Source organism: Struthio camelus, chromosome 4, assembly GCF_040807025.1.
Source record: "Struthio camelus isolate bStrCam1 chromosome 4, bStrCam1.hap1, whole genome shotgun sequence".
Lineage (NCBI taxonomy): Eukaryota > Metazoa > Chordata > Aves > Struthioniformes > Struthionidae > Struthio > Struthio camelus.
This window is the reverse complement of record NC_090945.1, coordinates 87,748,825-87,773,763: the sequence shown is the minus strand read 5'-3', so window position 1 is coordinate 87,773,763 and position 24,939 is coordinate 87,748,825. Positions and strand designations below refer to the sequence as shown.

General features: G+C 43.9%; 1 protein-coding gene across 8 annotated transcripts in view; it reads left to right on the top strand.

Annotated features, from left to right (window-relative positions):
* Nucleotides 1–239: 239 nt before the first annotated feature.
* M1AP (meiosis 1 associated protein) overlaps nt 240–24,939 on the top strand; it is a 33,052-nt gene continuing 8,352 nt past the window's right edge. Inside the window, exons 1-6 of one of the 8 annotated variants that reach the window (XM_068944040.1) lie at nt 240–304; nt 6,569–6,878; nt 11,879–12,061; nt 14,897–15,074; nt 22,491–22,664; nt 24,358–24,508. In XM_068944040.1, coding sequence (XP_068800141.1) covers nt 6,630–6,878; nt 11,879–12,061; nt 14,897–15,074; nt 22,491–22,664; nt 24,358–24,508 — 935 coding nt within the window. In that variant the 5' untranslated portion in view covers nt 240–304; nt 6,569–6,629. Of the gene's footprint in view, nt 305–372; nt 455–2,368; nt 2,724–5,691; nt 5,946–5,984; nt 6,483–6,568; nt 6,879–11,878; nt 12,062–14,896; nt 15,075–22,490; nt 22,665–24,357; nt 24,509–24,939 lie in introns of those variants that run through there. The other 7 variants (XM_068944039.1, XM_068944041.1, XM_009671373.2 and 4 more) reach the window with 7 other exon arrangements.

Below are 24,939 nucleotides of genomic sequence, written 5' to 3'. Positions count from 1 at the left end.
TACATTATCCCCAATTTCAGCGTGATGGAGTTAAAGGGGAGGAAAGGCCCTGGAAAGGGGGGGCCTGCGAATCACACTGCTCCTGCAGTGCACGCGGCAGGGGGAAGGCACTGCAAATGTCCCTGCTCTCACAGGAGACATGTCCACGCGCCCGGGCGGCAGGCGGGGTGGGCGGGAGCGCCTGGGGGACGAGTCTGCGCCCACGGGTGGCAGGCGGGGTGGGCCGGGAGCGCGGGGGGAGGCGCCCACGCACTGCAAATGTCCCTGCTCTCACAGGAGACATGTCCACGCGCCCGGGCGGCAGGTGGGGTGGGCCGGGAGCACGCGGGGGACGAGTCCGCGCCCACGGGCGGCAGGCGGGGTGGGCCGGCCCGGGCGGCCTGAGCAGGCCCCTCCCGGTGGGCCCCCGCCGGACGAGCTGCGCCGTGTCCCGGCGGCCCAGGCGGCCCCGCAGGTAGCGCCTCGCTCCGCCCCGGCCCGGCGGGACCCTCGCGCCCTGCCGTGGGCCCGGCCGCCCCGCGGGCACCATGGCGGCTGCGGCCGGCGGCCTGTGCTGGCCCACACGGCCCCCCGGACACCCCCCCCCCGCAGGACCCCCGTCCCCCCCGGACACCCCCCCGACACCCCCCCCCGCAGGACCCCTGCTCCCCCCCCCGGACACCCCCCCTCCGCAGGACCCCCGTCCCCCCCGCTCCCCCCCCCGGACACTCCCCCCGCAGGACCCCCGTCCCCCCCGCTCCCCCCCCCGGACACCCCCCCTCCGCAGGACCCCCGTCCCCCCTGCTCCCCCCCCGGACACCCCCCCCGCAGGACCACCTTCCCCCCGCTCCCCCCCCGGACACCCCCCCCCGCAGGACCCCCGTCCCCCCTGCTCCCCCCCCGGACACCCCCCCCGCAGGACCACCTTCCCCCCGCTCCCCCCCCGGACACCCCCCCCTGCAGGACCCCCGTCCCCCCCGCTCCCCCCCCGGACACCCCCCCCCGCAGGACCCCCGTCCCCCCTGCTCCCCCCCCGGACACCCCCCCCGCAGGACCACCTTCCCCCTGCTCCCCCCCCGGACACCCCCCCCGCAGGACCCCCGTCCCCCCCGCTCCCCCCCCGGACACCCCCCCCGCAGGACCCCCTTCCCCCCTGCTCCCCCCGGGATGTCCCCCCCCCAGCCCAGTGCGGGGGTGTCCACAGCAGCAGGACAGGCCCCCCCGGCCTGTAATTCCTATAATCCCTATTATAGGAATTATACTTGATATTTAACGCATGAATTGTGCTCTGCCATTTGTATCCAGTAGAATTTACTTATTCATTTTTTAAATAAATTTTCTCAAAGACAACTTCCAGAGGTGAAAAATCCTAAACTATACCTTAGGTATACCAAAACTGAAAAATATACACACTAAATTATGAGCCTCGCCGTATCATCTGATGTAGACTACATTTTCCATATTCCCGACTGTTGTTTATGACAGCGCTATGCAAGGGCCGTGTCAGAACCGTTATAAGTTTGTTTGTGAGATGCCATCAGGAATGTTTTGTATAATTTGAATCAAATATGTGCAGAAATGAAATATGTAAAGAAATATGCAAACTAGAACAGCTGCAGAGAAGGGTTAGTGGGATTATCGGGGAAATGCAGAGCCTATTTTAGGAGCTGCAGCTAGAAGAGCCTTGCCTCTTGAAAGAGGAGGCCAGGCAAAGCTGAGCCTGTGAAAGGTACAACTAATGAGGCAGCAGAAGAGTTGCAGAAGGAAAAGGAGCAAGAGCAATGGCATAAAATGGCCAGACATACGTTTAGGATGGGAATTGCTTGAAGGTTTCTCGTCCTTAGAGCACTGAGATTTAGGAACAGTCTTCCAACAGTCCCGAAGCAGTGGGACAGGAAGCTCTATTTTAAAAGTCAATCTTGACCAGTTAAAAAGGAAACTGCGAGACAGGATAACTGTAATATTAAGGAAACTTTCATTGACCAGTCCTGTATTCCTAACACAGCGTGATATGGGTGCCTTTCCCGGCCCATCATAAGACTGCTTCTAGCATGACATGAAATCATACTGCTTGAGATAAATTGCAACAGGCCATCAGTGCAATGTGCAACCTTCAAAAGAGCAGTAAGTGCTTTGGCGGCAGAAGGAGGGAAGAGTAAGGCAGAGCAGCCCCCTGCTATGTTGTTCAGTCCAGGAGCTGATAGTTGCCCCTTTGTGCTTTGTCTCTTCATTGCACCAGTTTCTGTTTGGTAGAGGAAAGGGGTTTGAAGTGGGGGAAACTGGAGCAGGGGGCTGGCTGCTCTCCACGGCATTGTCCCCTGCCAAACCGCGGATTTCCTTTGTAAAGCTAGTCATGAGTTTTGCTGTGTGAAGCAACATTAGCTCCTGCTATGTTCTCTGTATTAGTGCTTCATGGGGAAGCTGACAGAGGAAGGAGGCCACAGCGGTTTGGGAAGTACTGCTTCTGGAGCGCTGTGTCCAGCTCCGGGCTCCCCAGAGCAAGGGCAACATGGATTTGCTGGAGCGCGTCCAGTGAAGGGCCACTAAGGTGATTAAGGGACTAGAGCATCTCTCATACTAGGAGAGGCCGAAAGAGCTGGGGGTGTTCAGCCTGGAGCAAACGCGTTGGGAAAAGTGCAAGAAGAGGGTGAGACTGCAGCGGTGCTGGTAGTGACGCTCCCCATCTCCACCTACTTGCAGCTCAGTTTTTGATTCTTCTATAGGATTTATAAGTCAAATTTTAGGTATGTTCCGTCTTCCATCTAATTAGGCAAAAAACAGATTGTTATAGAGCCCCAGTAGAAGCATTTCCACTGAATAATTCTCATTTATAGATATTATCTGCAATTTCTCCATGAACTAGCTCCTGTTCAGTGGGGAGTTACACTGTTTTTTATAGTGCTATGGTGACTAGAAGCAAATGTGTTTAAATTAAATGTCACATAGAAATAAAATTATACTCTGCTGATGCTCCCGTCTTTACCACCTAAGCCTATAAAAATCTATTCATTAGTGAGGGCTGTTTCCCATGATGGCACAACCGTTTTTTAATTTGTTACTGACTGTGCACTGTATCAGTATTTCTATGATTTTGCCTGGTATGTACATTATGACAAATGGGCTATTGTTATCTGTGTGCTCTTTGTTTAAACATGAACATTACAGTTACTCTGGAATTTCCACAATTGCAAGATAAGTTAAAGGTTAACAGAAACGGTTCAAAGAACTCTTGGGTACAAACTTCCCTTTTCTGAAATGTAAAACCTGTGGTTCTAGCAGCTGCTGTTTAATATCCTCTCTAACCACTGATGGAAAAGAGAGTAATTAGTTATCACTGCTTTTTTTCTAAGTGCAGATCAGAGTATTGATTGAACACTTTTTCTACATCATTTAAAAAACCCTTATAAATTAATAGCAGATTTATTCTATTTCCAGAATTTCTTTTGTTCCTGATGTGTTTGACAAGAACCTTCTACTCCTTAATAATTTAAAGAATAAGTTTTCATTGTCCTTAAATCTGGTGAACATTATTGTTCACCATTTTGCATGCATTTCCTTGCCAATGGTTTGTATTCCTTACTATAGCATCTTAAGATTTGTTTTTTGCTTTGCTCCCTTCTTCTCAGTAAACAGACCACTGTCATAGTAGTTGTCTTTCATAGCGTAGGGCTGTAGGGCCTCTCTTTCTCTGTAAATATGCATATTTAAAGATACACACACACACACACACACACATCATATATTCTATATTATATGTAGAATATAGCAATATACAATATAGTAGCGATAATATTATATATATAATGTACATGTAATATATATTTATCGTAATAATTTTTGACTTAAACTCATTATTTAGATTTTTGTGCTTGTTTCTTCCCACTTAAGAGTGAAAATGGATCCAAGTTTTGCTGGTTTGTGTATTAGAAAGGAGATGAAAACTATCCTTAGTCTATTTTTAACCAACGATTTGGGTGTTCCCTCTCAGTTACGCTTTTTAGACTTGGATATTATTTAATGGTTTTGCATTACTGCATCCAATTAAGTGGATATGATAATATGCAGCTGCTGAATGTCATCAGCGATCATAACCCACCCAATATGGCAGGATTTTCTTTCTGTCCTTGTCTTTGTAGTTCTGAAAAATGTCTGTCTTCTTGCATCGAGCAACATCTGCATTACTGTTAGCAACTAGCTCTGGCAGTTTGTAAGTTCTGTTTTGTTGAGCAATAAGTTAATGTCTCCTCGACTGCTAGAACTAACGTTTTTCACTCGTGCACACTGAATTATGGTGTAATCCCTTAGGCTAGCCTCTCTATCAGGTCACTTGCTGCTTAAATAAAGAAGTGATTTTGCCCTAGCAACCAGTTAGATTCATAAAGAGAATTATTCAATTAGCCAGCATCATCACAGCTCGGGGTAGTTGGTGTAGACGGTAAGAAAGAGGTGGGCAGTTTATGCTGTATGTCAAATACTGTGCAGTAAACTGCATATAAACCATATGAATATTGCTAAGCCGAAATTAATTAAGACACCACAATTAAGAGGGAATGACATTCCTTCAGCTGATAAAGAACACAGCTGATGAAAGATCCATTTTACTAAAGCCACCTAAAATAAGCAGAATCCTGCTAGGTATCAGGAATGCGAGAGTTCATTCACATTCAGGAAAGCTGTTTCAGTATCAAGGCTCAGTTTTCTCTCTGAAACCAATGCAAACCAAAAGGCCAACTTTTTAAGCTTTCTGCTGTGAGACTTTGCCTACTAGTTTGAGAACGCATTGGGGGCTTGCGGAGGGGGAGGTTTAAGGAGCCTCATCACAAATAACAGTGTCAGGCAAATATTTTTCCAGATTCAGTGAAGTCATTTAGTAAATGCTGCTGTAAACTGTACAGCGCCAGAAGAGACGCTGACTAAAGTGGTAACCGGCGGTTTCTCATTTTCCGCTGAAATTATCTCAGGTTACTAGTCAAAGCAAGATACATATACATATATACGTGATATATATAGAAGTTTTTCACCAGTTCTGAAATGTTAGCCTCAGATTTGAAATTCAACCTGTGATCGTTCTGTTTTGCCATCACTGACAAGCATCCTGCCAGTGAAATACAGATCTTTTTGGGGTGATGCCTCAGTTAGATGGAAATGCATTTCTCTTTTCAAGACTTACAGAAATTCTTCCTCTAGAGCGCTGGGGCTTGTAGGAAATATACTCGCGTTTCTCCTTAGGGAACAGAAAAAAGTTACATGACTCAGCTGAACGTCTGACAAAATTAAGAGCTGTATGTAGGAAGCCGTACAGATCTGGGTTCTGTCCAGAGCAGAGCCGTGTAAATCCGGGGTCAGTTCATACTTTTACTGACCCTGCCGGGGATTTACACAGCTGTAAGAGGAAAGATGTTGTTCTATGCAGAGATATGTGCAATTATACAACCACTTTTCTGGGCACAAGCAAATCCATATGGTTACATACTGCTGGTATTAGTAAAACATATTTTTAAGGTGTTTTTTATATCCTTAGAAGGAGCACTGAGCACTTTGCGCAGATCTGTTTAGGTTTAGTGAAGGAAGAGAAGATTTTTAGACAGCGTTTTTGTTCATGACGGAGGAAGGAAAAGATTTTTTTTAACAGGAAAATACTGGCTCTTGTGCTTAAGATATATGTGTTGAGGGGAAATGGGGGGGATGGGGAAAAAACAAAAGTCACATTCAAGGTCTGTGGATGAGTATATGCGACCTTTGAGCCAAGCCGTGAAGTGTTTACTCTGGGCTCGGAGGTGAGCGGTTTCCTCTGGTTCCTTCACCGGGAGGCGTGGGAACGACACAGGACCTCTCTGAAAACACACTCCTCCCATCTGCTTCTCACTCCTTCTGTGCTTATTATTCCACAGAAATGCTCAAATTTTCTTACAGATTGTGGGGAAGTTCTCCCCAAACACCACCAGCTGAGCCCTATGCATGCAAGGGTATGTAGTGGTATTATTGGATGAAAGGCTATTTGAAAGGAAACGTACAGTCAGTGGTGGGGAGAGACTAGCTGCACGCTTTCTCCTCTGATTTTTCTCTACCCGGGGACCCATGGTCTGCCAGGGCGCTGCAGCACCTTTTCTGTTCCCACACAGGCAAGTTCCAGGAACTGAGGCGCCCTAATCTTTTCTCTGCCTCCTTGCGCAAGCTGTGCCTGCAACGCTCACAGCACCACCAAGCTGTTCTCACAAATCTCTGCACCGGTTGGCACAGCTCTGCTACACACATTAAGCACAGCTACCTCGGTACATAGCATTCCCAGCATCTCCTGCCAGCTCTGGGAATCAAAGGTGGTGTTTGGCTGGAACATACTTTGTCTCGGAGTTTCTAACGTTGCCCGTTTTTTAAGGCTTGCTGCACTCCATGTTCTGGAGTAGCATGAGATACTGCTGGGTAACCTTAATGTAACACTGACTGAGATTTTTGTCACTGAGTGGAGGGCTAACCCTGAGTGCCAGATACTCTGAAGGATGAAGGTCTATTCTTGTAACATTTATGTGTATGCTGTATTTTCTTGCTGCATCATTCTGGCCTTTCTTGATATCATTACTGTTATTTGTAGGAATTTTTCCTGTTCAGATGCAGATGGATAGCTGGACATCTGCTATCCCTGTTCAGAAGCCATGAATTCCAGAAAAGTAACCTCAGAGACACGGAGAGGGTTTCCTGGTACTAAAGCACGTTCCCAGCAGCCATCACGGATTCTCATCGTGGATGTCACATCACCTTTGTGGACCAACACCTGTTCGGTACTCGCTGAAGCTCTGGAAAACACGCTGTGTTTGGCATGCAGTTTGGCAGGTCCCTGCCGTGTTCCCCTACTGAGTCTCTATGTGGTGCAGAACCAGCAGGAGTGTCTGCTTCCCTTTACGGTATGTGTGAAATTAATGTCTCTTGGGATCTAACAAGCATGAATGCAATAGATTGTTGCAGTTCGTTAAAGAAAGTTGTCATTTACTGCAAATTTATAACTAAAAGAATGAATCATTCTCAAAGAGTTGAATTTTTTTTTTTTTTAGACTTCATGGAAAAAGTGAATTTTGGGAAAGGATGATGTTTAAAAAGAGGGGGGGTGTCATGTATTGGATGTGTGAAGTTGCTCATGTGCATAAATTAGGCTTCATACTGTTTCCTTCTGTAACTTCTGTTGTTCCTGTCCCTTCCATACTCTGCTTTCTGTACTGTCTGTACTGCTTCTGTATCAAACTTATCAAATGCATCTCTACAACTGTAGTAATTTGAATGGTGAAATGGTCTGCTGATTGTACAAACATTTCCAGTTTGGGAGTGGTTCTGGGAATTTTAGGGGAAAGGATCAGAATTCAAAATATTTCTGACAAATTCGAGAAATGTCCTGAATATATAGATCTAAGTCAATAAGAACAAGTACTTTACGTGTCTAGGGATACCTAGCAGCATGAATACAAATGGAGAATTACTGGCAGCTCTGCAATAAAAGTTTGGGGTTATAAAGTATCATCAACTTTACAAGGATCTTTGAAGCCAGACTATTAGAAACAGTCATACTGAGCATGCTCATTTATACAATCTAGTATAGTATGGCATTAGCTCTTCCATTTTATTTAGCAATGGTAAAAACTCTCTGGATTATTTCCTCAAGTTTTCACATCTCAGGAAAGGTATAGGCAAACTGCGGAAAAAGCAGGCCAACAGCAGTGATCATAGATCTAGAAAACGTGATCTGCAGGAAGACTGTGGCAAATGGGGTCGCCTATTCTGTAGAATAAGTGATAGATAATATGGCAAGGATAACTAGGGGGATAGCTAAAGAAGATTGCCTGGAGAGATTGTGAAATCCCTCTGATTAGAGACTTTAAGAACAGATAGTTGTCTTGTTTCTTAAGGTGAATTTACATATAATTCATCCTGACATGGGACTGCAGAGATAGACTGCGGAATCTGTTTCACAGCTGGTTCCAGGCCTGTTTTCTGTGATTTTGCATTACGCCCAAGTTAATTTGTAGGTGTTCTGGGCCAACATCTTTTATATTTGTTAGGTATGTCCTGACACTGTTCCGACCTGTGCTAGCTGACAGCAGCCTTAGATCTCATTTGGTAATTGTGTCTCGCTAGAGTGCACACGCACTTCAGACACAGTCCTCCCAACTGTCCCGTCATATGACTCTTCTGCTCACACTAGGCTGTCTTGTTTATTTAAGCAATAACTCCTCATTCTGACAGTCACAGGTTTTTAAGGACAGAGGAACTATCAGATCCTTGTCTGGCTTTGTATTACAGGCTATTACATTTTACTAATATACCCCCATACCATTAAAGTGCTTCCTCCAGAAACACATCTGGTTTTGATCTGAGAATATTACAAGGAGAATAATTTCTTCTAGTGCTTAATGATTGCCACTGTGAAATTTACACCTGGTTTCTAATTCTCATTTATTGGCTTTAACTTCAAGGGATTTGTTCATATAATTCCTCTTTTGGCTCAATTGAAGAACCTGCTTATATCTCATGTTTTCTTCCTCTAAAGGTCATCAAGTCCTCTCTCCGGATTCTAGCTAATAAATGAAAGAGAACAAATCATAAGGCTAAGTGTAAGACCTTTTTACAGTCCCTTAATAACCTCCAAGCCCTTTTCTATATTCACTCTTCTGTTTTTTCAAAGTTGATTTCTATATACAGTCGCTGGGATTGGATGCTATTCCAATACTGCACTCAGAAATGCTGTAGAGAGAGCTAAAAACAACCCCTCCTCCTCTTGACATAACTCAGGATCACATCAACTCTTTTGACATAATATTGAGTTTCTGTGGCACTTGTCCAAGACGTCAATGCCTACACTCAAGTGCAGGCAGTTCTCACCCCAAAGACTTGAGCCAGCTGTTCATAACCTGTTGATAGGTGCAGTGCTCTAGTGTGAGCCCTTGCTCTTCTCCTCCTCAGCTTTGCTTGCGATTTTTGCCTAGTGAGCCATCTAATTTAAACAACTGCTGGTGTACTAAAGGCTGTTTTTCAGAACTGTTCATGCTCTATTAGGGACAGTAAATGTAGTAGAATGGCTATCTTCTTCGGTGGACCTAATTTCTGATGCAAATATCTAGTCATCTGCAGCTTCTGGTATCAAGATCAGGTTTATATCGCTATCTGCTAAACATCTCTGTTCCTTTTCAACCTTCGCCATAATTCCAGGACTCTGTTGTTTTTTCCTATAAATGTGGAATTCTAATTCAGGTGTTGAGGGCTCTCGCTTCCTGCCAGCAGGATACCGAGTACAGAGCTTCTCTGACATAAAACCACTTGATTAGTTATTACTTCTAAGCTGAAAACAGAATAGCCCCTTTCTCTTTGGGTCACTCAGCACCACCTCTCTGCCTTCCTAGAGGATACTCTCCATCCTGGATTAGAAATGCATTGAATTTTGCAAGTCGGAACTCAAGCTTCTGGGCTGATTCCTTACTCCAGCGCATAGTCTTCTTATAAAGTAGGACCAGTTGTTCTCCCAAGTTGTTAAGAGGTGACAACACACCCCTACACCGCATCGTTTAGACTGAACAGCAACTTACTCTTCAACAGTTTCCATTAGTACCTGGAAAAATGAGGTGCTTTTACTCACAGTATTAATTACTCTGGAAGGGGTTTTGAGAGGTTTTTGTAGTTAACCGTTATCTACTATTGATATTGAGTAGTATACAAGATTAGCCATATATGCAATAGGCTTGCTTTAGCATCAGAAAGCTTTAAAAGCGTTTTGTTTGCTCCCCTTGTCACTGAGATCTCCAAAGCAGTTTCCTAGTCTAATGGTGACCTGCAGCTAGAAATAGTATCTTTGTTTTTCCGAAGAGATCACTCTGCTGGTGCCAGTTCCAAGGGCTAGGTAGCTAACTGGATTTTAGAGCGCCCTGCAGTCTGTACTGAGCCCTGTTCTGCCACTGCTAGGAGCAATACTTCACCTGAGACAGCTGATTTACATCTGTGTGAGCTACAGCTGCTTCCTGGAATTTCAGGGTAGACATCCACAGAAATTTGGGGGTTGACAGATGAACTCCAGAGAATTTTGCTGCAGCACTGTAAAGAGGCTCCTCGCTCCGTCTCTTTGCTCTCTACATTTACTGAAGGTTGCTAATCTCACAGCAGAATTGACATCATGGGCCAGACATCTATCAGAGAGACATCTCTCTGTAGAGTATGGCCAATACAGAGTCTGGTGTCTTTCCTTACAACTGGCATCTCCACCATTTTGAGGAGAGGTTTGAGGTGTCCCAGCTTTCTGTCCCACCTTATTTGCAGAAACAGCTGAGCTGTTTGTGAACATGCACCTGAGTAGCCTTGGTTCATAACTCAGTCACCTGGACCACCATACTGTAAACTGTGACTGCTCAGGAGCTGTTTAATGAGTCAGAGCTCTAAGCCTCTGAAGCAAACGAGGCATGTGTTCATCTGTTGCCTCTTCTGAGAGGAAAGGTGATTTTTGGCAGTAATATCTCATATTGCATCAAACAGATTTGCTAGAGTTCATCAATAATCTTTCCTTTGGCCAGAATTTGCCAGCTTACTTGCAACATACGTCTTGACTCAGTTCTTGTTGAAACTCATGCGAGCTGACACCTCTGTAACACCAGCTCAGACGTTCCAGTCATCTTCCTGGGTGCGCTGTAGCGTTGTTCTGCCTATGCTCAGGGAAGGTCATGGTTGGGTAATCTGTAGTGTGTAGCCTTAACTAATACTGCGTGGAGAAAAAGAGGATGGGAGAGGCCTGTTCAGCCTGGTTCATATGCCGACTGCCTTCTGTGGATTTAGATGACCAAAATGAAGTGATACCAAGTTCAAGAAACTGTTAAACAACATACAGGCTATGAGGATTCAGTGGCCCTGGACTGTAAGTAATGTAAATCACCAGAGTAGGCGGTGGGAATATGGCCAAAAATCCTTTATCTGTGACCAGTACCTGAGACTGACTCACAGCGAGTATGGGGTTAATAATCTGTGCATTTATAATGTTCAACTATCTGAAGTCAGACCAGCTGTCCTTGGGTCAATCATTGTACAGCGATAGCTTTTAACTAGAAAGACTAAGAAATGTTTACAGGTGACAGCTATAGAATAAATTTTCCTTTCTAGCACTTGCTCTAGTACTTCATCTTTGAAGTACTACTGTGGGGAGCGTCTTAAAAAAGCAGTTATTTATGAGAACATAAACGCCCCAGTGAGTCAGACCGTCAGTCCATCAGCGCAATCTTCAAAGGAGAGGCTGTTCTGGGGAGTGCACCAGCCCGGTTGCTCTCTGCAGTTCATTCTCCTCCTACTCCCCCAGTTCCACAGCTATTGTGTTAGGTCTGTTAGAGGATACATTCCTGGTTTGTTCCCCTTGATATCTGCTTATGGACCTGTTACCCGTGAGTTAGTGTAACCCCTTTTTGGACCTGTTGATACGGTCTGCCTCTACATACTGTTGTGTGCAGGTTCTGGAAGCCCACAGCCCCCTGAGTGATGGAGCATGGATGGGGGAGGGCGAATGGGCTGGGGATACCATACAGCCTAAGGACTCTAACTCTTATATCTGTCCTGCTCATGTATCAGGTTTTGCCTCAGTGTAATACAGGGTCAGAGGACTGGACTGTCCCTGGGCATGCAGATCTACATTTTGGCTAGCAGCAGGCAATGTGTGGGCAGCTGGAAACTTGAGGAATACTCGCGTGTATCATTACTGCTAAAACAATCAGCTGTTTTTTAATTCATATCACTGTTCACTACTTTATGAATAGTACAAGGCTCCTGGCCCCAAGTCTTATCTCACGGCAATGAATTCCAAAGCCTTGTTGCACGTTATGGAAAAATACTTCTTCTTATCAGTTTGACATTTCAAGGTCTTTCAATTTCATTGAATACTGTTTTGCAGCAAGTGAAAGAAAGCTTTGCACGAGTTCAAACCTGCATTTCAGAGCTCCGTTCACTACCAAGAGAAGGCTGTTTCCCACAGGAGGGAAATGGAGTGGTACAAGCCGTGCAGGACGGATTGCAGCAGTTCAAGCAATACAGCAGACACACAGCAGCAGGAGGCTCGACAAATAGTTCAGTTGAGGTGAGAAAACATTGGGGAGATAGTGAGAGCCATCCACCAGACTTGCCACTTGTTGGCACATGAAAGATGGTAGTCTGTGTGGTATCCAGGTACCATGGGAGGGAGGAAGTAATTAACAAAATCAGCCCCCTAAAAGAGGCCCTTTTGGCAGTCTGCTGAATGCTCATGGGAACATGTCACATTCAAGTTTGAGTTACGTATGGAGAGTGACTTACCTTACAGTATAGAAAAATGAATTTAATTTCTAGATATTTAAGACTGGATGGTTTTTAAGCTTTATTTTGATCACTTTCACAGAAGAGGTGTGTTGAAGGCAAAGACATTCACAGTACTTTCTGGACATGATTTCTCTTTCAGCCTACAGTTACATACTGTGCTTATAGTCCCTCTATGGAACTTTCACTGATATCAATAGGACATTTGTGCAATGGTCCTCATTGTGCCTTAAAGTATGCCCACAATTCATTAAAAGTACATTGTCATAAAGACAAAGGAAAAGCATTTCACTGTGAGACTGGTTGGTATAGTAGCAAAGGACAGAAAAAGCCTACAGAACGGTCATTGTCTTGGCATAATCCTCCTTAGGTCAGTTTTCAGAGTAAAATGGATATATGGTCAGTATTTGGAATAACAGAGAATGTGTGTTTATAATTAGCATCTTCCTTGGGAGTTCCACAGGGCTCCCACTCTGCAAATTCCAAAAGGAGCTCCTTGCAATTCATTGTTGCCAATGGCTGTCTGAAATAATTGGAAAGGTTAAAAAGACCATTGTAAGCTCTGTGCAACAGCCAGCCCCTGAAACTCAAGGGTGTAATGTCTATTCTTGGCGTGCATCCCTGCATAGGGTATCCGGAAGAAGGATAACCCCTCTGACACCTTTACAGCAGACACAAAAAGGACAGAGCAACCCGGTTGCTTTCCCCGTGCCCCAGAGAATTCAGGACAGAGCTGTGCCTCCTGCAGCCCAGGCCATCCTAGTGAAATAGTGCTTTATCCCCACTCCTTGCACTTTACAAGGCCTTGAAAAAGGTGCAGCTGATAATGCTTTAAGAGCATTCTCTCTCACTTCCCCACTACCCACTTCATTTTCTTATAGGAACACTGTACATAGATGCAACACTAATTCTTCCTCTTCTGACACTTTACTAACTTGTATTTGCTCTTGCATGCTTGGATTAGCCTGGGCTCCTGGGTGTCCTCCGCTCTGGGATTAGTTTAACCACATACCAGTTTGTTGATAGTTCTGGTAGGTAACCAAATGTTCCTCTTCCTGATACCAGATAACAGTGAGTTCTCAGGGTTTGTTACATTGGCTTTGGCTCTGCAGAGGTCCTGGAGTTGCCTTGCTTCTCTTTGAGCTGTTTGTGACACAGGCACCAAATGTTTTCAAGAATAAATGCCTTATGAAGCAGTAGACGATGGAAAAAAAAAAAAAAGAATAGCTTTTTTGTGGCTTCACTAGTGGATACAATTTACAGTGATGTTCCTATTTCATTTGAAAAATAGCCAGAATAAAAATACAGAAATAATTCAAAGTATGTAGAGATTTGAAGTGTTATAGTGCATTTGATTTTAGCACAACACTGGATAGGGGGTTGAGAACTTGCAAATGGCAATATATCACATTGCCCATCTTGAGGGAAGCTTCAGCTGAAAGATTAGCTCTGTGCAGAATTTCAGGAACAAAAGACTTTTCCCCAAGCTAGCAATCTTTCCAGTTCTGCATGCTGCATAAGTTTAACCTGTAAGTGAAATTTAGTCTGGTGAAAAGCACTGACAGTCTTTCAGAGACCTAAATGGGATATAAATGGTGCCTTGGTCTTTCTGATAAGGGTGACCACTAAATCATTAAGGTGCTAAGAAAGGAGCAGAAGATTGCCTAAAGTTCTCAAACCATTGTTGGAAAATGAGAGCTGCTGATCACTGTAACAGAGAAAGATATTTCACCTGACAAAGGACAATGTTTCTAAGAAATGGCAGCTTTCTACCTCACATACTTCAGTGACTGAAGTTTTGTTTTCATTATAAGAACTTCTTTATGCAGAGTGAATTGGATTTTTATTTCTCTTCTTCCTTCTTCTTCCTGCTGAAGCAGCTTCAGCTTTTCTAGTTGTCCTTCTCAGCCAGGAAGAATAGAAGACAAAAATCAAAGAATTAAAATCTTATAATCACTGGATTGTAGGAGCTACTAAAAATAAATTAAAAAAAGACAGAGGCAAGAGACTTGGGCTTGAATCACAAGAACTAGCAGTACACCCGCTCTGATAACATATAACAGGTTATATCAGCACCAAATTTATTGACAATGAGCCAGTGCAATTGGTCTCACTGCTCCTTCCAAGATCATTATGGTTGCTATATACACTTAGTTATTTGTGCCACTTGTTCAAGCAGCAGTCCTAGTCTTTCCTGTGCCGAGTACAGTCCCAAATGGCATTGAATCTCAGTGCAAAGTCAAGCAGGATGCTAAGTGCTCTCTAGTCTAAATCCCAACATCTTTTCACAGCATAATGACTCACAGGCCACTCCGCGCTCTTTGTGTCGTGCCCTGAACCAGGTCCTGTTCCATCTTCTTCCAGCAGTGGCACAAAAGCGGTTGGCATTCCTACACCGAGCCTCTGCATCCATTTTATGTTTGCTTCAATAAAGCCAAAGCTTAAAGAACGCCTTTAAATCTGCTCTGAATAGATGAGATTAATTTTAGAGCTCCTTCTCTCCTCTCTCCGCTGTGGTACCTGCTCTATTCAGATAGACACTAGCCAGGCATCATCTCCTGTCGACAGCAAATTAGGGTTAGAGGCAGCTCTTGCACTCACTTTGTGATATCTATTTCAGATTACAATTTTGACTAGCCAGTCAGGCAAAGAAATGGTGAAGCAGCTGGAAGAGAAGTTAAAAGATATAGATCTTGTGAGTCTGCGAAGACTACAAGTCATTGAGGTTTTGAAGAGAGACTTTCTGGAGCCTGAAAATGCGGAACAGAGCATGCCAGCAGACGAGCTCAGCAGCGATGGTGAGTACAAAAGGGACAGGGGACTCAGGGAAGTTATGATTTCAGAGAGCAAGAAAACCACTAGCTCTCACTGTGGTCTGATATCTGCCACTTTTCTTGGTGCCTTTTAGTGTCACTCATGTAAGTGGGGACTACTGAGCCCGGAGGAATATCAAGTGGTTTGTACCACAGCGCTGCTCTGGGGCTTTATCGCTTCTGGAAAGAGTCAGCACATAGACTTGATTCTTCTGGAGTCTCAGCATTTGAGGTTGCCCAGGGACTTGCTGCATTACTGCATCCCTTGGTATTACCCAAAATAGTAGCTAGCCACACTGAATTCATGTGCAGTACAGCTTTAATGAGGGATTAGAGAGAAGATGCAGGATCCTTGAAGCAGGTAGGCAGGGAAAAGCAGGCAGGCCACTTACAATTTCAGTGATCCCACAAAGATGAAATCCCACCTCCCAACTCAAGATCTTGTCCTGTCCAGGCCATGTCAAGTACTTAGCTGCTGGCTAGCTTTTTTTTTTCCCCCCTCTTGCTTAGCTACTCCTTCTTTATCTATGCTTAAAACACTTTTTCTCAGTTCATAAGCTTGTACTGCTTCAGTAACCAGTAACTGCCCATCAATGAATTCTTTATAGCCCTGCAATCTCTATTTTTCAATCCAGATCTCCATTCTGAAAGTCTTTGCTGTTATCTCAAAATTAATCTCCCCATCAAGAAGAGACACCTGCTACCAAGCTCCAATTCACACAGCAAGTTCTCACAAGATGGTAACAAGCTTAGTAAGCCCTAGTCCTAATGCCTTGCAAAGTTAGTGTACAGCCTGTTGCTAGCAATGGCAATATTGTTTTTACTGAGTCAGTAGGAACATAGAGTAATATGTCCTTACCTGCCTCTAGCTGTTCTTCTTTTTTCTGGGATACAAAGGCAAATTTCTGGTCACTTGGCAGAGTAGGGGTTGGGAATATTTTTGATTCCCTTTTGCTCCCTGCTGCACACCAGGCCGCGTGCTTTATTAATGAATGAGTGTGTACACTCAGAATCACAGAACAGAACGGTTGTAAAAAAGTGGTTTCTTCTGTTCAAGTGGAATTTCCTGTGTTTCAGTTTGTGCCCGTTGCCTCTTGTCCTGTCACTGGGCACCACGGAGAAGAGTCTAGCCCTGTCCTTTTTACACCCTCGCACAGATATTTATAAAACTTGATAAGGTCCCCCTTGAGCCTTCTCTTCTCCAGGCTGAACACCCCCAGCTCTTTCGGCTTCTCCTAGTGTGAGAGATGCTCTAGTCCCTTAATCACCTTAGTAGCCTTTCTCTGAACTCCCTGCAGTAGCTCCATCTGTCTCTTATATTCGGGTGCCCAGAGCTGGAGCCAGTACTCCAGGTGTGGTCTCACCAGAGCTGAGTGGAGGGGGAGGATTATCTCCCTTGACCTGGCTCCTTCAGTTCCCTGGCTCCTTCTTCTTGCCCTTTTTGGAGACTGGAGTGACATTTGCTTTCTTCCAGCCCTCAGACACCTCTCCCGATCACCCATGGACTTGCAAAGATGATTGAGAGAGGCCTTGATCCCAGATGCTAAATGTTAATTTTCCAGCTGTATATCTAAAGCACTGCTCCCATAATCGGACAGTTTTCAGCAGTGAGAATTTAAGCTATAGCAGTAAGGAGTTTTGAAACACGTATTCTTATTAGTGCTTGTTTTGAGACAATTCAGTATTTCACCTGTCTTTCTCGGCTAATTTGGCTGCATTAAGCTTTTCCCTTTAACAGGCTGCATGTAGTATTTCCCTTGGGGGACGGCGCTCTTGGCCACTGTGTAACTGGAGTAAAGGACTTTTTGGTTTTGTCTTTTAAGTAGTTACAGATTTCAAAAGTATGACCGAATTTCATTTCCGCCATAACACAGAGGTACAGTTTTATCAGATTTCTCAGTTTTTGGAAGATCAAGAACCTTTAGAAAGACATTTAGTTGTAATGAGAAGAGATAAGCTGGAGAAGCCTGTTATAGATCAGCAACAGCCACCCATTAGCATTGGTGCCAAGTCTGGAAGCCAAAGAAATTTGGACTAGCCCTAGCAGTGAAGAGCTACAACTCTTGGTTTTTACTATACAATTATTTGCTTCACATTATAAAGGACACAAGTTTTGTTACTTGCAGACTCCTTGAAAGGAAGTAACGAGTACTCCTGTATAACATTAGGGCAGTCGGGCAGGTCTTTTACATGCAACAGCAGCCCAAGTTTTATTCTTGCCAAACCTCAAAAACAAGCCAGTCATTTCTTTCAGTTGTGTGGTTACGCTTTTTAAGGTGACACGAAAGTGAAATTTTAAGCGCAGTTTGCAAAAACATTACAGCAGGGATGAACATCATATGTGTATTTAAACGAAGCCATATTAATTTAGTGACCTTCAGAATGGCACAGTCTAAATGTATGAGGAAAATGGGAAAAAAAGAAGAAACTCATTGCAAGTCTCACCTGATGGAAGTGAGATTTCCAAGACTGGCTGATGCTCAAACATGACTGAATGAACAGGAAGCAAAGCTTTGCCTTTATTATGTTCTAAAAGCACAGACTATTTCTCTTAAATGCCATCTTGAAAAGCCTGATGTAAACTTACTTTCAAAATGGAAGAAGCAATGTAGCAACCTCCTAGATGAACTGAAAACATTTACTATACAATCTACTTCACTAAAGAAGCTTGCAACAGCTAACAAAATTGTTTCAGCAAGTCTAGCAAGTGACTGTATATTGCTTGAGAAGTACTATCACTGTGTGATATGGCAAAAACAATGCTTTCTGGCATTTAGTCATTATTTGAAGACTTTGATAACAAAACAGAGATAACTGGACATAACAGGTATATATAAAAGTCATACAACAAGAATACAGTTAAATTAAGAATTAAGGAGCTGGAGATGACATTTATAAATCAATTAGAAGATCATTGGAATAGTTGCAAGTTTGTTTGTTTGTTTGTTTTAGATAAAAGGATTTTTGGAAGCTCGGGGACTTGGTTAACAATTATGGCTTTGTAGTTAGGGGATAAAAAAAAATGAAAGAAGTTGCAAAACTTTCCAGAAACAACTACAATTGTAATTTTATGCACAGTATAAGCCACTGTCATGGAACGAAACAGTTCTAAATCCCTTCCCTCTGTCCCATTCCTCCTTCAGAACTGCTTCTCTTTTGCTAGAGAAAGCACTTGTAAGGCTACTTGGCGATCACTATCAGGGACTTGATCTGGTTTCAAAATACCCTGGCAAAAGAAAAAAAAGATTGCAGAGGCTGATTTCACTTAGCCTGCAAACCTCTGCTATAGGGTGTCAATGGCATCTGTTTCTTTCTTTAAAGAAATCCTGCAGATCTTCAGACCACTTATATGAGTAGAAAACCTATCCTGGGATATAATCATTTTGATTAAATATTTAGCTCCTCTGCCCTTCCTGCCCCAACCACCTCAGGAGTTCTGGAAGTAAAACTTAAGGGCACAAGACAAACTCTAATTGATGAACATGAGGAAGAAACAATGCTTGGAGCACGACTGTGCAGTTGTTCCACGTCCCTGTGCAGCAGTCGTCTTTGGTGAACGCTGGATAGACAGAAACAGCCCTTTAAACTACGTATCTTATCTAGGCTGGAAGTTTCCATGTATGCAAGAAAAAATGCTTACAAGTTTGATTATGCTGCTGAGTATTGTGTTCAAGACAGATAATTGCATTGGGGAAGGTACGGGGAGGTTCAACCATTGCAGGGGTGACAGCTGTGACTTTGGCTCAGGCTCTTTGTGACACATGTCGCTGTATTATTTTGCCAGATAAAGTGGACTTGGATACCCTGGTTTCATGATGCCCTTATGGGCAAGCCAGTGAGGAACTGGCATTTTCTTTATGAACTCCTTTATGGAATATATGGAATAACCCTGCTTCCTTCTGCTGGATTTTCTGTGGGACTGTAGGATCTTCAAGGCAGAAATCATCTTGTTGTCTTGCTTATACTGCACCTAATGCAGTGAGATCCTAATCCACTGCTAGGGTTCCTGCTGGATATATAATAAATAATAATAGTCATCAATGAATGCGATCTGTGTTATTTTATTACAACATAATACTATACCACAAATTGCTTCTTCCAGAGCCTAGAAGATGCAGAGATGCAAAAATCTGTATCCAGAATAAGCACCTGATTGTGGAGCTTTTGCTCTCACACAGTAAATTTCCTCTCTCTTTTGCCGTAGCAGGAAAAAAAAAGAGCAACATACAGTAACAATTTCCTATGGCACTGAAAGAAGGAAGGCAGGATCAGAATATCCCCTTTCATAGGCTCATTTCCAGGTTAATGCAGCTAGAAAAGACTCCACTGTTTTGAGGGAGGCCCTGCAGTTAGCTAGTCTTAGAATAGCTTTGAACATGCTAAGAACATCCTGTCCTGGCTGGAAAATGTTTGCTGTTTTCTTCACAAGATCAACATTCTTGGGAGAGTGAATTTCTAGGCAAGTAAAGACCATGTGGAAAGCAGGAAGGATTGCTTTTTCAACTGCCAAGCAGATTCTGTGGGACAGAGACTAAATCTGTAGTGTTTTTTTAGTCATAAAATGTCAGGGCTTGACAGACTTCTGACTGAGTGAAGCTCATGATATAATACAGGTCATGTAAAGAGACTGATATATACAGTATTTGTGGAGGGAATAGTGTGGGAGAGTAATTGATAGGCTGCAGTGGGCTGACCTCTAATCGATAAGAACACCAGAATTATCATTAGGTCTTTCTTGCCCTCTTTATGAACATTTAAAACATCTGGGCTTTGCCAAAACATTTGCTAATGAGTGTTAATATTTGTGTCAGATAGATGCTGGAACTATCCATCTATGGTTTTGGGGGAAAAAAAGATTCAAGCACTGAATCTAAAGCACTGATAAATTTTAATGAAATAAAATAAAATAGAAGATGAATAAAATAATTCATCTTCCGCAAGTCCCAGAAAACCTTTCTCTATATGTGCCTGCAGAGGGCTCTGCACACTTACTCTTCAAGGCTTTCAAGCGCCATCGCACAGTAGGCGTCCGCATCCCAATCCTTTCTTCCTACGAATGGACAGCAATCAATTTCTTTTTACAATTGCCATGTATTGTACCAATTTAAGATACATAGGTGCCTATATATCTAGTAGAGAAGAGAAAATCGAAGTATAGGAAAATACTAACTAAAAAAGAACTAAATCGTCATTTACCAGCCCCAAAATGCTGTCATTGCCCTTGTCACCTGTGTACACACCGTTTGTCAGACTAAATTATAGGCATTACCTTGTGCTTTGTCTTCTGAACAGCTAATGCCGTCTTCAGTGCATATCCCAGAGAAAGACTAAGACTAACAAACATAGGGAGTTCACAGAATCACAGAATGGTTGAGGTTGGAAGGGACCTCTGGAGATCATCTAGTCCCACCTCCCTGCTCAAGCAGGGTCCTCTAGAGCATATTTCCCAGGAAAGTTCATCACTCCAGAGTTCATGCTCTCCAGGTCTGCGTTCTGCAAGGGACGAAAACAAAGACCATAGCATCACAGCAAGCGCCTGGCAGCAGCAATAGCTCTGTTCATGAGCACAGTCGCCAGAGAAAGGCTGGGAATTCCTTTCCTCCAGGGTGTCCTCCAGCATTGATCCGTGAGGGAGGAACTCATTTCCCATAAGCATCAGAGAAGACTGGGATGAGGCATGAAAACCATCATAAGGTGCATTAAAAAAGGCTGCTACCAAAAAGAAGATTTGCAGTCTGATAACTATACAGATTTGAGCAGAACTAAAACAAAAAGGAATTAAATGTCCTTATAACCACAGATATTCAGACTGGACATTAAGAAGGAAAGGCTTTCAACAGTAAGGACACTATGAGGACCTGTTAGGGATAGCTAGGAAGGAAGTGATTCTGCTTTGTGGCAGAGCCACAACCTGCACGGTCCCCTTCCAGCCTTGAGGAAAGCACTGAGAAGACAACTGGAAAGTATGTCCTGCTCTGATGGCCATACTGCAAAAAGTATGTCTGCAAGTTGCAGAGCATTTGAAGAATTACAGTCATTATTTTAGTCTTAGTTATTTGCCACATAAAGGGAGATTAAAGAATTTAACTTTTTTTTTTAATGTAGGGGAAGATGCATAGTGTCATTTTTACAGCCTATAAGTACTAACACAGAAAGAAAAATTTTCTCATTGCAGAGGGATGTAGCACTGTAATTTAGTCCTCAACTGGCCTGTAAACACATTTGAAAAAAAGTGCTGTTTCTGCTATGGATTCATCTTCTCTGAATATTTGTTTCACATCTTATTTATACCATGACCCTATTAATGCTAGCAGGCTGTTTGCTGTTGCTGGGTTTGCAAAGGGATATAGTACATGTTTTATGCCTTTTGCAAATTGTTCATCAAATTCTATTTTTTTCACCTTTGTCTATTACATCTTTTAAATTTTTATTTGCTAGACTTTATGATGGGTTCTCATTTGGACATACCTTTGGGTTATTATTTTGGGGTGTTTTGGGTTTGGGTTATTTTTTGGAAGGCTTTCATCTTGTTTATGTCCTCCCTAACTCTGGCTGTCCAGCCAGGCTGGCCTCCATTTGTCCATTCCTAAATATTGTTGTTGGGTCATATACATTTGCCCTGTACCTCCAATATGGTGGCTTAAATACTTGCTATGTCCTTCGAAACATTTTTGGCTTCACCTTTTAATCTCTTTTGAGCAAGTTTCCTAATTTTATGCATTTCCCTTGTTTGGAATTGCTGCTGTTGCAAGGATGTTGTACTCAGGCATTACTGTTACCAAGCAGCTCTTCAACAGTGTGTGTTGGTCAGATCCAGGTCAACTTTTGCTTCTACTTGTCAGGTCCGTGACTTGAGTCTCCTTTAAGCAGGCATTGAGGGTGTTTAGCCATTTAGTTGTGGGGCCATGCTGCAAAGTGGCGTTTACCATCTATGTGAGGAGTAGTAGTTTCCCACTGCTACTTAAAAAGTTTCCCATTAGTATAGTATTTTGGTTTTGCAGTCTCTCTGCCTTCTCATAGTAGCATGCTTCTGGTCTTCCTTGCTTGGGCAGCAGGGGAGAATGCTTTAAAATTGCTGAGTAAAGTCTTTAGGGCCAGCGCGGTGATGAGCACAGCAGAGGATGGTTTGTTTGCCTCAAGCACCGCTAGTTCTCTGCAGACAGAAGTAGCCAGTGCACCTGCCCCACTGCTAAGGAGGAGGTTGGTTTGGCCTGTGAGGCAGCTCTGAGGAAGCTGGCATCAAAGTACTGGGTTGTGATTTGCATGGTGATGGCTTCTGAAGTGCCTCCTGTGAGGAGGTGCTTGAGGAACTAACTGGGTTCAGCATAATGGAAAAAGCAGATGAGTGTTCCTTTCTATGGCTGAAAATGCTTCTGCAGTTGTCATCCTCTTTCCTTACAGACACTGCAATCCTGGGAATGGACATTGACGTTCAGACCGTAGAGGACAACGTCATCAGCTTGGAGATGCTGTTTAAAACCTGGCTTCATGATTATGGTACAGACAGAGAACAACTCCATCTCCTCCTTCCATCAGGAGGCTTCAGCTATGCCACTGCAGCCAAGACCAGTCTAAGTATTTCATTTTTCTCTCCCTCTCTGCTAGGAGCTCCTGACTCCCACAGCCTTAAAGATTACCCAGTCCTTTCCTGGGCATGTTCCCCCACATTTATAGAACAAAATAAGGCCTCTGGGTTTCTTTGAAGTCTGTCTGTAGTTTCTGTTGTCTAAGACTGAAAAGGGTCTCCTGCTTAGACAGCTTCTAGTTTGGTGCAATGTCCTGTGGATGCTGACATGATAATCCATTTCCAGTCTGCCAGCAAAAAATGGGCACTGAAGAGGATGTGAATTTATAACCACTTGGTCAAAGTAAAAGGAGCCTGACATACCTGAGAGCCAGGGACCTTCCGGTTCAGTTGTGTAGCCCTAAACATCATGTTCCTTGTGTTTGATACTAAAGTTCTGTGCCAGAACTGCACTTAAATAAATGCTGTCTTACAAAGTGATTTGGCTTAAATTTTTCTCTATTGATTTAGCACTGAAATAGCTAATGTTATATCTGGAGCTGCCAAGAGTTATGTTATAAGAACATATAGGAAAATTTATAAGGATTATGCATTATTTGTTTCCATTAAGACTCTAAGGCCCAATCCCTTACACATCTTTGGGTGAGCACTGAAAAAAACAATGAATATGGCAGAGGTAGGTGCTTCCTGTAAGTAGTTGTTGGCTGTATCGTCACTGTATTGCACTGCCATAGGAATCTGTACCTGAGGTCCTGGCAATCCCCTTTCCGTGCCTCTGAAATATGGTACTGTTTTCAAACCCACCACTTCCCCTTGCCATGGCAGCAGAAGCACACCTGCTTTCTGCTGGTGGTCCACAGGCCGGTTCCCGTTTGGAAACAAGGCTCATAGAGCAGTTGGTGGTCTCTCTTGCAGGTTTGCTCTGCATCAGGCAGATCAGAAAGCTTGATGTGACTTTTATTTACATAGCGGCTAGCATAAAAGCCTCCAGACTGGCAGAGACAATTTTTACGATAGTTTGTTAAAGGTGGATTTTCCTCCATCATAATATTGAATTTCATAGTTTACACACTGTCTTAAGATAGCTAACAAGACAATGCAAGTTAGTCTACAATCCAGTTTTTGTTCCAGCCCGTCACAATCAAAAAGCTTGTAGAAAGCCAGAGAAATTGTCTGCAGCCGTAGATGAAATTATACCAGAGTGGGTGTGAGCAGAGTGATGTGTTTCCCAGCAAATACAGAGAGGTGGCAGGAAAAAATGTGGCCCTAAACCCAGTGTGGGATTAAGAAATCTGCTTCTGCTCTGTCTTCCACCAGGCAGACAGGCACTCAGCTCCAAAAACAGTTTGCCTGCCCAGTTACCAACCAGCCGTTTGCCAGCCAGTTACCAACGTGGCCATGGACAGAGTGGCAGTGGGACTTGAGATGTTGTTCTAGGGAAGGGAGAGGCCAGTGTGCATATCTGAGCTTTGCTGTGGGTTCTTTGCAGCATTCCTGAGGCCCTGATACATCAATTTATCATCCATAGCAGCATGTAGGGTGCTTGGCTGTCAGAGACGTGGTAGTTGCTCTTGTGTATTAAATGGGGATAACTTCTTGCCTTGTGTCACAGGCTTTACCTTTGTTCTTCCTTTGTAGTTGCTGTTGCTAGCAAACATTAATTCAGTGTTTGTAAGTACTTTGAGCATGTCATGGGGTAAGCATTGCCATTTCCAGCAATCTAAACTGATTTCCCTCTCCTAGTATGCCTGAAGTGCGATCTGCAGGAGAGATTGCTCGACCCGGCTCTACTCTCTGGGACAGCTGACGGCACCGTGAGAACAGTGGACATGAACTCACCCTGCCAGATGGCTGCTTGGCCAGCTACAGTGCTGTATAAACTCCGGGTTATAAAGTAAGTGTTGTTATGTGCTTTGTGTTTGCTGATTGGAAGGCTGAGGTAATAGCAGCCTTCAGTCTTTCTGGGCAATTTCAACTAGGAACCAATCACGTCAGCATAAAGAACCGGGGTCCTAGTGAGCAAAATTCTAATGCACGAGGTGCCCTGTACCGCTTAGTGTTACGCAGGAGCACAACCCACGCATGCTGAAAGGAGCGCAGAGTCAAAATGCTGTTGCCACGACTCCAGCTTTTTATGGGTGTGAAAACAGATGTTATGCATGCAAAAAATCGTCCCCCTGCAGTGCGAAGCCAACTCACTGCCCTGTAGGTCACAGCCAGTATGCCATATATAAGACTGCTGTTCCCTCACTACCTAATGGGACTACAGTGGTTAACTGGTCTTAAGAGCCTGAGCTGGTTACCTGACTAATAGGTAAAAAAGCA